At 42.9% G+C, this 12,500-nt stretch overlaps 1 protein-coding gene across 1 annotated transcript in view; it reads right to left on the bottom strand.

Annotated features, from left to right (window-relative positions):
* dally (division abnormally delayed protein) overlaps positions 1 to 12,500 on the bottom strand; it is a 386,642-nt gene that overhangs the window by 232,851 nt on the left and 141,291 nt on the right. The window contains exon 3 of the mRNA XM_080266884.1: positions 9,223 to 9,372. Within this exon, the coding sequence (XP_080123010.1) occupies positions 9,223 to 9,372 (150 nt within the window). The remainder of the gene's footprint in view (positions 1 to 9,222; positions 9,373 to 12,500) is intronic.

The raw sequence follows: 12,500 nt of genomic DNA, 5'->3' as shown, positions 1-12,500 counted from the left end.
CTGTTCAGCTTATGACGCCTTGTAGTTCCTTTCATCACTGTCTCTTAAGAACAACGACGTCTGGGAGTCAAATACAGCCCAGACGTTCACTTTTATGTTATAGTCTCCGTCATCTTAATCTACACTATAAACTTATCCCTGAAGAAAACGATGCATAATTTGGGCTAAAGAGTGTACCCTTATTTAACACCTATTTATTTTTGTTTTATTTGTTTACTTTCTTCCTTCACTGTGGAGTTCAATGGCAGTAGTGATTCTAAGGACTTTCTTTTACCAACAGTTTTACGTAAAAATCTTGTACACTTTATCTTCAAATTGCTGTTTCAACTCTTATTATTATTATTATTTTTTTACTATTAGGCTGATTTTCTCTTTTTTTTTTTTTGTTACGTTTTCTCAAGTTGTTTGGTATATAACTTGTAAATGGATTAGCGTTTAAAAAGTAGATTTATTTCGTTCTTTATTCCTTCCTCTCATCCATCCTCTGTCTTTCCTTGCCTCTACCCATCCTGTTATCCTTTCCCTCTACTTTACCCATGAGTTCCACATCCAACCCTTCTCCTCCTCTCTCCCTCAGTCTCTCCCATTATCTTCACTCCCCCACCCATTCACCTTCTCTCCTTTACCGTCCCTTCCCTTCCCATCTCCCTCATACTCTCTCTCTCTCTCTCTTTCCCCTTCCATTAACTCCCTGATTCTCACTTTAAACCTTTTCACATCCCCACCTATTCATCTCATCCCTCCCCCTCCCTACCTCTTCCTGTCTCTCTCTCTACATCTGCCTCTTCCATGATCCTCTCTCATTATATCTCTTCATTCTCCTTCTTCGTCTCCTCCCTTTCTCTACCACTCCCCGTTCCCTCCTTCCCCTTCCCTTCCCATCCTCTCCTCCTCACTCCCTTTACCTTTCTCGCTTACTCCTCTAAGTCTGTCCCCACCTTTCCCCTCCCCTCCCCTCCCCTCCCTCATTGCCTCTCACGATTCCATCTTCATAAACCTCTTCACAACCCCATCTATTCACCAACCATCCCCCCCTCTTTCTCTATCCCTCCCCTCGCCTCCCTCCCTTCCCTTCTTCCTTTCCCTCATTCTCTCCTTCCTCCCTCCCTTAACTCTCACAGGACTTTCTCTCCATAAACCTCTTTTCTCCCCCACCTATTCATCTTCTCCTCACTCCTCCTATCCCTCCCCTCGCCTCCCTTCCCCTCATCCCGTCCCCTCCCCCTCTCTCAACTTCTCCCATGTTTCTCCCACCATAAACCTCTTCACACTCCCACCCATTCATCTCTCCCCTCCCCTCCCCCCTCCCCTTTTTCCCTCCCTCTCCATTCATCTCCCTCCTCCCCCTCCCCCTCCCCGATGCGTCAGGCTACGGAAATGAGTCTGTCACCCCCTAGAAGGAGGAAGGGGAGGGGAGGGGGAGGGGCTTTTGTGTTGGTACCCTCATAGTACAACAGGATGAGAGAGAGAGAGAGAGAGAGAGAGAATTACAGCAGTCATACAACCAACCTTCCTATGGAAAAATAATAATAAATAATAATAATAATAATATTAATAATAATAATAATAACCCAAGTATACTGATAAAAACATTCACAACTATGGGCAAATAAAAGATAAAAATAATAAAACAGAACATCACAACAATAACAGCATATATATATATATATATATATATATATATATATATATATATATATATATATATATATATATATGTATATATATATGTATATATATATATATATGTATATGTATATATATATGTATATATATATATATATATATATATATATATATATATATATATATATATATATATATATATATATATATATATATATATATATATATAAATCAGCCGTTTGGGTGTCCACTGCAGGACCGGCCTATCCCGACCGAGGTGGGGACGACACAGCCATTGTATCTCTACAAAGTGGCTTAGACTGTCTGGTAGAGACTGTATGTAGGGTGAGAAGTGCTTGTAAGTGTAACTGTAATGTTGGAGTTGCTTTGGATGTGTATGTAGTCTGTGAACCAAGTGTAATCGGCCCGCGCAAGCCGACTGGGTGCAAGCATACTTTATATAATGCGACACTGGTTCAACCACAGCACCCCTGATGTCCGCCAAGCAGTACGTGGCCAGAAGAACGCGGCCAAAGTTTATTACCCTGGCGGGGCGCGAACCCTCGTTCTTCAGTGTACGGAAACGCACACTTTACCACAGAGGCTCCATATATATATATATATATATATATATATATATATATATATATATATATATATATATATATATATATATATATATTCCCTTTCGGATACCCCAAACTTTGATTTTTTTATACGATCCATCCCCCTCCCACTCCCTCCCTCTTTCTCTCTCTCTCTCCGTACCTCCATACCATCTTAACACTCCTTAGTCAGATGCTTCTATCACATCACGTTTACTCCGCTCTCTCTCTCTCTCTCTCTCTCACTGGGGATGGATGGTTACAATCGCCCGTGGGAGGTACAACACACGCAGTCACTCTGTTTTCATCTGGGCCACTCTCATAACTTGTAACTCGATAAGCCTTAGGTATGAAGTGGGAATAAGTCTCCTTGGTTACTACTCAAATCAATCATCCAATCTAACTACACTTGGCAAATAACTAAGCACACAGTCACGTTAGAAAAAAAAAAAATGCGCTAAGGAATGGACTGGCAACAAAAGCTTAGTACTCGGCCTTGTGCAGCACTCTCAGGCGGGGGACTCAACCACACCCATTGACAAAGAAAGTCCGGACTGAGGCTAAAGTAAGTCCCTATCTAAGCATCCGCACCCTATTCCATCAGAGTAGGGAAAGAGATAACTACCTCACGTATTCCCTGCGAGTCACAAACGAGTACAAGGTGGGGAGGAGAGGAGAGGGGAGGGGGAATTGGGATGGGGTGGGAGGGATGGGGGAGGGAGACGGGGAAGAAAAGAGAGGTGGGGGAGGAGAGGGGAGGTAGGAGAAAGGAGAGGGAGGTGGAAGGAGAGGAGGAGGGGAAAGAAAAGTGGGGAGGAGAAGAGGAGAGAGGCCGAGAACTCTTTCCTCGATAATACTGTGAGCTCTCAAAAATGGAAAATATTTACACAACTAATTAACCAATTTCTTTCTCATATATAAAAAAAATAGTAAAAAAAAAAAAATCCTCGCTTTATTCACTAGCGCCATATGTCGGAAAAAATCCCCAAATTGAAACTCAAACATCCATAAAGATAGCTCACAAAAAAATGGCTCTCGCTTTAAAAAACTGCCGAGGGAAATTTATGTGGTGGGCGATGTGGTTTTGAGAGAGAGAGAGAGAGAGAGAGAGAGAGAGAGAGAGAGAGAGAGAGAGAGAGAAGATCTGATAAACAGACAGACATTGAAAGAATGGGGCACAGACATCGAGATAGGTAAATGCAGACACGAAAGATAGGCATAGATGTGTGTGTGTGTGTGTGTGTGTGTGTGTGTGTGTGTGTGTGTGTGTGTGTGTGTGTTGCATGCATGTCCAGAGCGAAAACATGTACATTCATTCACACATGCACGCAACGCACACACGCAAACACACACTTGAACTTATGTCTTGTTAAATGTAAGTTGCAGGTGGAGTCGCACACACACACACACACACACACACACACACACACACACACACACACACACACACACACACACACACACAGGAGACAACCACTTCATACACTTTCACATCCATACATAATGCAAAACGCACATGCACAGACGTATTCATCAAAAAATATACACATTCATACATACATATACACCGAGTTACGCTAATAACGTTCATAAATAAACGTACATATATTCGAAGGCACACATACTGGAGATGTCCACATAAACATTCATATGCATAAACAAATAAACACTAAGCTCTTCATTTACATGTATACACACACACACACACACACACACACACACACACACACACACACACGAACACACACACACACACAGCAACTCATTATTTGCCTATCTATCTATCTAGCTATCTGTTTAATTATGACATATCCACATAATGTACGAGTATATACATTATTCACCTCTCTCTCTCTCTCTCTCTCTCTCTCTCTCATTTATCTCAATCCACGCTGGTTCACCTACCCACATCCACATTACTTCCACTCCATCTGACACGCTGCCTACATCACACACACACACACACACACACACACACACACACACACACACACACACACACACAAAGACATACATACATACAAGCGCGCGTGCGCGCATCATCATTATTATCATCATCAGGCACTGGTTTAGGGGGTGTGGGGGGTACGCCCCCTATTTCCGCAGACCAATTTATAAAAAATGAACAATGATGTTTATAAAAACATAAGCAATACAAATCCTTTTACACTTGCATTTGCCTATACTACTGTGCTCCTACGATTAAAACTGATAAAATACAAGTGCATTTTGATTTTCTTTTCATTGATGCAATGCGTTAAGTAGTAATTCTGATTGGAATCACGCCCCATCCCCTTTTCAGATGTCCTGCATCTGGCAGTGATCCTTACTGTCACCATCAACAGCCTGAGGATGTTCACTACACGATGAATGCTTCTACTATCTTTCTCCATTTCTGACCTATTAGCAGTTAGTCTGTTCCATCCATTCCCAGCAAATCTCCAAATCTCAACTCTCCATCTTGTCCTGTCTGCCTCTCCTTTTCAGTTCATCTACAGTATGATTTGCCACTCATTTCCCCTGAATGTCCATCTGTTTTACGACGGACGTAGCCTGCCCACATCCACTGATGCTAACATATTTATCAGTGATGATTGTAGCCCATGTTTACCTCTATTTCGACATTCACAAAACTCTGCGTAACTCCCTGCAGGTGATAAAGCAAATCATCACTTCCACTCCTCCATAACCACTCCTAAGCTCCATGGGATTTGTCATACTTAAGGTTTCCCATCCACAAGGCTGGACAGGAAGGAGACACTGATTATATCCTGTTTTTTTTTTTTTCTTTTTTCACACAATCAATGTACTGTCCTCCATGTTACTTTATCTAAAAAAATCCCTCCGGCCTATTACTATTCTCTACTTGATTTTGTGGTCCAATTGTTACATATTTTTTATGAATGGAGGGCACTTATAATCTGGAATATGGATTATTTTAGAATCTGTTTTTCTTTCCTCTGTTCACCTGTAAAAATAAATGCAACGAAAATGCTTCAACTGCAAGCCATTGGGATAGTTAAGTAATCGTTAACACTACATATTCTGTTTCATCATCATCTAACTTTAGTGAAAACGACCCAGTATGTACCGGCATTTCAAATATAACTCTAGTCTACTCAAATCAACTATCCAACTTTCCCTGTTCGGTTCAGGTATAATTTCTTGCAGTTCTTCCCCTGAGTCATTAAAAAGTATAAAGTCGTCAGAAACTCGAATAATTTTTAAGTAATTGCTGTTTATGTTATTTTCCTTGCACATTCCCAACAACCATTCTCCTCACGTCCTCTTGCCAAGCACTGAATAAACCGAAAATAATTGATTTGTATCCTTATTTAACAGGGAGACAACAATACAGGAGTTACACACATCCAAGAGTTGTTTTATTCATTCATAAAACAAAAAAAAATCCTTACACACTCACTACATCCACAACACAACTCTGGAAAAACCCACTACACCACAGACTACACCACTATACCTACCCTACACCTTTACACACACCCCAGTACACCTCAACCCCCAAAAAAATCTCTACACCAATACCGCAACATGCCCGTGTAAAATTCCCTACCCCCACACTAAACCCCCCTACACCCCCACTACACACTCCTACACACCACTACACCTACACCCCTACTACACACTCCTACACCCCCACTACACCCAGGCTGTGTGTGTAGATGCCGCCCTCTATTGAACCAAGGGAACCGCTCTTTTAATGTTGGTTGTCTGAAGCACCCTTAATACACACTGTTTATTGTGTGTGTGTGTGTGTGTGTGTGTGTGTGTGTGTGTGTGTGTGTGTGTGTGTCGGGTGGCAGGGGAGGGGTAGGTCCTTCCATTCCTCCCTTCTCTTCTTCTCATTTAATACCATTATCTGTCACTCCCTCTTTTATTACCTCTCAACATATTCATTAAAATCCCTTCCTTCCCTTCCCTTCCTTTCTCTTCTCTTCTCTTCCCTTCCTTTCCCTTCTCTTCCCTATCCTTACCCTACCCTTCCCTTCCTTTCCCCTCCCTTCCCTTCCTTTTCGTTTTGTTTCACCATTTCCTTCCTCCCTCTTCTGCCTTAACAAATTATCTTTCCTCTTTTCTTCCTTTCCTTTTTTACTTCTCACCAAACATCTCTCTCTCTCTCTCTCTCTCTCTCTCTCTCTCTCTCTCTCTCTCTCTCTCTCTCACCCAGTTACCACCCTCATGTCACAATAATCCTTTGTTAGTGTCTTTGTCGCCTCTAGTCAGTCAGTCAGCCACTCACTCACTCAGGCAGTTTGTTAGTCAGTAATTCGACTCTTCAGTAGGCCAGTCAGCTTCTCAGTCACTCTTTTTCTTTGGACACACGTTTCAGTAAATCAGTGAGTCAATCAGTCTTTCGGCGCCGGTCAGCTAGTCAGTCAGTCAAAACGCCAGTCGATTTTGAGGGTCAGATACGGTCCGTTCATCAGCAGCATAATCCAGTCTACACTCAGCACATACTCCAGTCAGTCAGCCAGTCAGTCAGTCAGTGTGTAAGAGTTTAACCCGAGTTGGATGCAGTGAGAAAGTTAGCGACACAGGGACAATTATTAACCTGTTTGGGGCATTTACGGTATTTAGAGCATTTTGGTAATTTGCGGGATATTAGGGGATGTTTAGGGATACTTGGGGGAAATTTAAGGATACTTGGGGGACATTTAGGGATATTTGGGGGATATTCAGGGATATACGGGACATATCTGGGGATATTTAGGGGTATCTGGGGGATGTTTGGGGATAATTAGGGAGATTAGGGGATATTTGAGGATATTTAGGGATCTTATGATATTTAGGGATATTTGGGGATATGGAATATTGGGGATATTATGGGATACTTAGGGTTATATAGGGATACTGGGGGATATTTAGGGATATCTAGGTATATTTAGGGATTTTAAGGATATCAGGGTATATTTAGGGATATTAGGGAATAACAGGGATATTAGGGGATATTTAGGGGTATTAGGGTATTTAAGACAATGGCTATATTTGGCAACCTAGACATTTAGGAAATTTAGGGCATTAACAGGAAAACTGAGAACATTTGGGTATTTGGGACACTGAGACCAGCTAAGGCATTGCAACCATTTAAAAGAATAATAATAATAATAACCTATCCATTTATTGCCAGACGCCTTAATCCCGTTTGGGGTGGCCACAAACAAATCGCCTCCACGTCGCCGTCCCCCCCCCATTTCACTGCCCTGCTCCCAACTCACACCCGCCTCTCTCATAATAATAATAATAAGAAGAAGAAGAAGAAGAAATGAAGAAGAAAAGAAAAAAAAAGAAGAAATCGGAGTGAGGTGGTTAAGAATTTATAATCTCAAGTTCCTCGTAGCATTTATATAAAAAGAAAAAAAAAAAAAAACTCCTCCAGCCTCTTGTGGAATCGAACCTACGTGCGGAAGAACAGCGGCAGACAAAAAAATATCGCCCCACTTCTTGACTGATCAATTATGGAACTTTAACCTAATATTCTGGAAAGTCTGTAGGGCACCGAAGAAAGCATTACTGAGTTTCGGAAATCACTGTTCACTGTCTCATTATTCATCGTTCTGCAAGAGTCACTGGTCTGTATTCACGTCGGTTACAGATTCTCCCTAACAACTCTTCCTTAGCGATTTATTTATTTATTTACTTTTTTTATACGGCAGATTAATATTAATTTGTATGTTATTTATGCTGGGTATGGTGGTATCAGAATGATTTACATAAAGAAGGGGACAGTAAGAGTAATAAGCCAAATAAATCGCTTAGGAGGAGGCGTTAGGGGGTTCCTTAACCGACGAGAATACGGGCCATTGTTCCCTTTCCCGTTATCAATTATGAAATATGAATAAACAGCTACTAATGTCCGAATCTGTACAGGTGCGTCACTCCAACTGGCGCTTTAAACCCTCAGGTGATAATAACAATATCCTAACAGCAGTAACAGCGGCGAGGTATCTGGTAATTCACTGGCCAACAGCCCCATTGAGTGGCTAATAAATTTCTCATTAATACACCGATTGACATAAACAGCCGTAGTATCATAGCTCAGGCTGCAGCACCAACAATTACTTTAAACGGCTGGAGGTCAGAACTAATAAGGCGACGTTTCCACCTGTGTGATTATTATTAAGGTAGGACTTTCGTTACGTTCGCCAGTATATATATATATATATATATATATATATATATATATATATATATATATATATATATATATATATATATATATATATGACTTAAAGATGACCCGAGACGAGAGTAAACGCTGGCAAGGGGATTTTTTTTTTTTTTTTCACACCACTGACCTTGACCTCCGACCTTCATATTCGACCCTGACCTTCACCTGGCAAGTACCTGCCATAATGCTAAAAATGAGGTGACTAGGCTAAGGCTTTCGAAAGTTGGTATACAAACAGATGCATAGACAGGCAGGAGCGAGCCAGACAGACGCGAACAAGACAGGCGCACGCAACGAAGACAGATCAGACAGACGGAAAAACAGCCAAGAAGACGCGATCACAGACAGACAGACAGACACACACACAATCAACGAAAATACACAACCCTCAAAATAAATAAAAATAAATAAAAGCGGTTTAAAGATGCCAAACAGTTCTTCGCTGGCCTGTAGACAAACCGCCACCACACACCGCCATCCCAGGGCCAACCACAAGCGATTCACCCCGACCCCTTCTACGCCCCGAATTTGGCCATCACGCTGCCCTTCCACATGCCGCCTACATTTACGAGGAGTATACGAAATTCTGCACGACATTCAATCCCCCAAAGGATGAGAATTTGGGCGGGAATCATTTGAACATATGATTTGAACAGACTATTGAACTTGCGTTACTCATCTGTACACTTAATACTGAACAAATTACTGAACTCGTTACTCAATTTACACTTACTGAACAGGGTAAAGGACATCCAAGCTCGTCCGTATCCCACTCCCCACGTACAAGTGTGGTGTACGTACCGTGGAAGGCGGTGCGTCGTGCGGATAGCGTGGCGTGCAGTGTGTCGGCCGTTGTTCGCACCACTTGGGTCAGGGAGGTGCGGCCCGCCTCCGTCAGCGCCTCCGTCAGGTCCGGCACGCAGCACACGCCTCCACCACACATCTCAGGGCCTGTGCAGGGAAAGAGAGAGAGATGGGCTTTATTTTATTCCACTTCACTACAGTAATCACACCTGGTAAATATAGCTGATTGGTTGACTGACTGCTTCATTAACACCTTACCTACTATATTTAAACAGGTGTCTCTTATGAGGTTAAGAAAAGTCTCCCCTCGTTTCCCCCCCCCCACTCTCTTTCTCTCTCTCTCTCTCTCTCACACACACACACACACACACACACACACACACACACACACACACACACACACACACACACACACACAAGGGTGAGGAAGCAAAATTGATTGAGCAATCAAAGACAAAGTCACAGACGGAAAACCGAAAATAGTGAAGACAGGGAGACAAATGAGAGAGAGAGAGAGAGAGAGAGAGAGACTAGGGGGGACAAGGAAGCAAAAAAACAAGAGGATAAGAATTCACAATAAAGGACGCAAACTTAATATTGGCAAAATGTATGTCCAACGACCAGTCCCGGAATTCATCTTGGCGGGGGAGAAATATGTAATAAATAAAATCTATTTATCTATATACAGTACCTAGGCTGCTACCCTTAAGGAAAGGGAGGCAGCCGAGACAGGACGACACACTCCCCATTTACTCATCCATTCAAACACATTCATTCGCATCTTAGCCCCAAAGGGGAGAAGGGACAGATCCTCACCGCACCACACCGCACAAGGGTCAACTGCGCAGTGCAGTCAGTGACATCCGCAGCAGGGCCCGACAGCAGAGCTGGTTTACCCCTGCCACATCATAATAGACCCATCCCCTTACCCGCACCTGACCTGACTAGATGATCAAGTAAAAAAATAACAGGGATAAATAACAAAATACCTAAAAACCAATATAAACACCTGAATGAAAAGTGTAAACAAACGAATAAATACCTACATAATACACATACAACTCAAATCAACAAAAATAAAAAAAGGTAACTATAATAAACGCAAACAAATATAGCCTACAAATAAAGAAACTATCTATCTATCTATCTATAGCCCGACGCCCTAATCCCGCAAAGGGTGGCCGCAGACAAAACGCCTCCAAGTCACTCTGTCACCCACCATTTGACTCCCCTCCCCCCAACTCACCCCCCCCTCCCTCATATACCTCTCAACTCCATCCCTCCACCTCATCCTCGGTCTACCCCTCCCTCTCCCTCCCTCCACCTCACCTACATACACCCTCTTAGTCAGTCTTTCATTCTCCATTCTCTCCACATGTCCAAACCACCTCAGTGTATTTCTCCTAATCTTCTCAACCACATCCACATCTACCCCACAACGTTCCTTCACTTCTTCATTCGTCAACCTGTCCCTCCACGTCACTCCACATGCTCCTCTCAAGTAACTCATTTCCACTGCTCTCACTCTTGACTTGTTCCCCTCTTGCAAGGTCCATGCCTCGCTTCCATACGTCAGGGTAGGGATCACAATACCATCTTGCAGTGACTTCTTAACTTCCATACTCACCTCCCTATTTCTCATCACTGCTTTCAGTGTACCAACAACCTTTCTTCCCTGCTGTACCCTTTCACGTACTTCATCCCCCAAAGTTCCATCCTTACTCATCACACTACCCAAGTACTTGAATGCACTCACATTCTCCATATCCTCACCATCCAACCTCACTGCACACTCTGTGACTTCATTCCTCTCAAACACCATAACTTTACTTTTGTTTACATTAACTTTCAGCTTCCTCCTCCTACACACTGTCCCAAATTCATTCACCAAACCTTGCAACTCCCATTCATCTTCACTCAACAATACTGTATCATCAGCAAACAGCAACACCGGAAGCTTCCAAATCTCACCCTCATTCATTAGGGCCACCCCCACATCCACTGCCCTACCTTGCACCTCCTTTACAACCCCATCCATATATATATTAAACAGCCATGGAGACATCACACACCCCTGTTTCAGTCCCACATTGAGATCAAAGAACTCACTCAGCTCACCATCCACCCGCACCGTAGCCCTAGCTCCCTCGTACATACTCTTCACAGCACTCAACAATTTCCCCTCCACTCCATATATTCTTAATACCTTCCACATACCTTGCCTATCTATTCTGTCATAAGCTTTCTCCAAGTCCATGAAGGCAGCATACACTTTCCTTCCCTTCTCTAGATACTTCCCCACTAAACATCTTAGAACAAATATCTGATCTACACACCTTTTTCCCTTCCTAAATCCCCCTTGTTCTTCTCCAACTAGCTCCTCTGTTATATGCCTAACCCTATCAATGAGTATTCTATCATATATTTTACCAGTCACACTAAGAAGGCAAATACCCCTATGGTTACCACATACTTCTCTCTCCCCTTTTCCTTTGTACAGAGGAACAATTATACCTGATTTCCAGTCCTCTGGAACCCTTCCCTCTTCCCAAGCCAATCTACACAACTTCCATATCCACTCCACAACAATCTCACCCCCATACCTAAGCATTTCACCACACACTCCATCAATTCCTGGGGCCTTTCCCAGCTTAATCTTCTTCATCGCTTCCACTACTTCCGACCTACTGATCTCTTCCTCCCTCCTCTCATCTCTTCTTCTCCCAGCCATTCCCCAACCACTTATACTCACACTGCTCTCACTCTCTACATTCAACAAATCCTCAAAGTGCTCCTTCCATCTCCTCAATTTCTCTCTCTTCTCCACCAACAATCTATTATTCCTATCTTTCACTCCCCTACTATTTCCCTTTCACACTGCCTTACTTTCTTTACCTCCTCCCAAAACAATTTCTTACTCTCCCTCCATTTCACACTCAGATTCCTCCCAAACTCTTCATCCACTTTCTTCTTACTCTCCTTCACCAGTCTCTTAACCTCCCTTCTCCTGCTCACATATACCTCTCTCTTCTCTCTCTCATCTTCTCCCCTACCTCTACTCGCCAACCATTCACCATATGCCTTTTTCTTTTGTTCCACAGCTCGTTTCACCTCATCATTCCACCATGCTGTCCCTTGCACACCCTTGCATCTCCTCTTCACTCCACAAACCACCTCACACGCTGCGCTTATCTCTTCCGTGAATATCTTACATACGTCTTCCACCCCTTCCATCTGCTCTAGCTCATACCTTCCCAATCTTTCTTCCACTATGC

Source organism: Coenobita brevimanus, chromosome 22 (genome assembly GCF_032717465.1).
Source record: "Coenobita brevimanus isolate Jiangsu-jjx chromosome 22, ASM3271746v2, whole genome shotgun sequence".
In the NCBI taxonomy this organism is placed as follows: Eukaryota; Metazoa; Arthropoda; class Malacostraca; order Decapoda; family Coenobitidae; genus Coenobita; species Coenobita brevimanus.
This window is presented reverse-complemented; position numbering and strand designations above follow the sequence as displayed.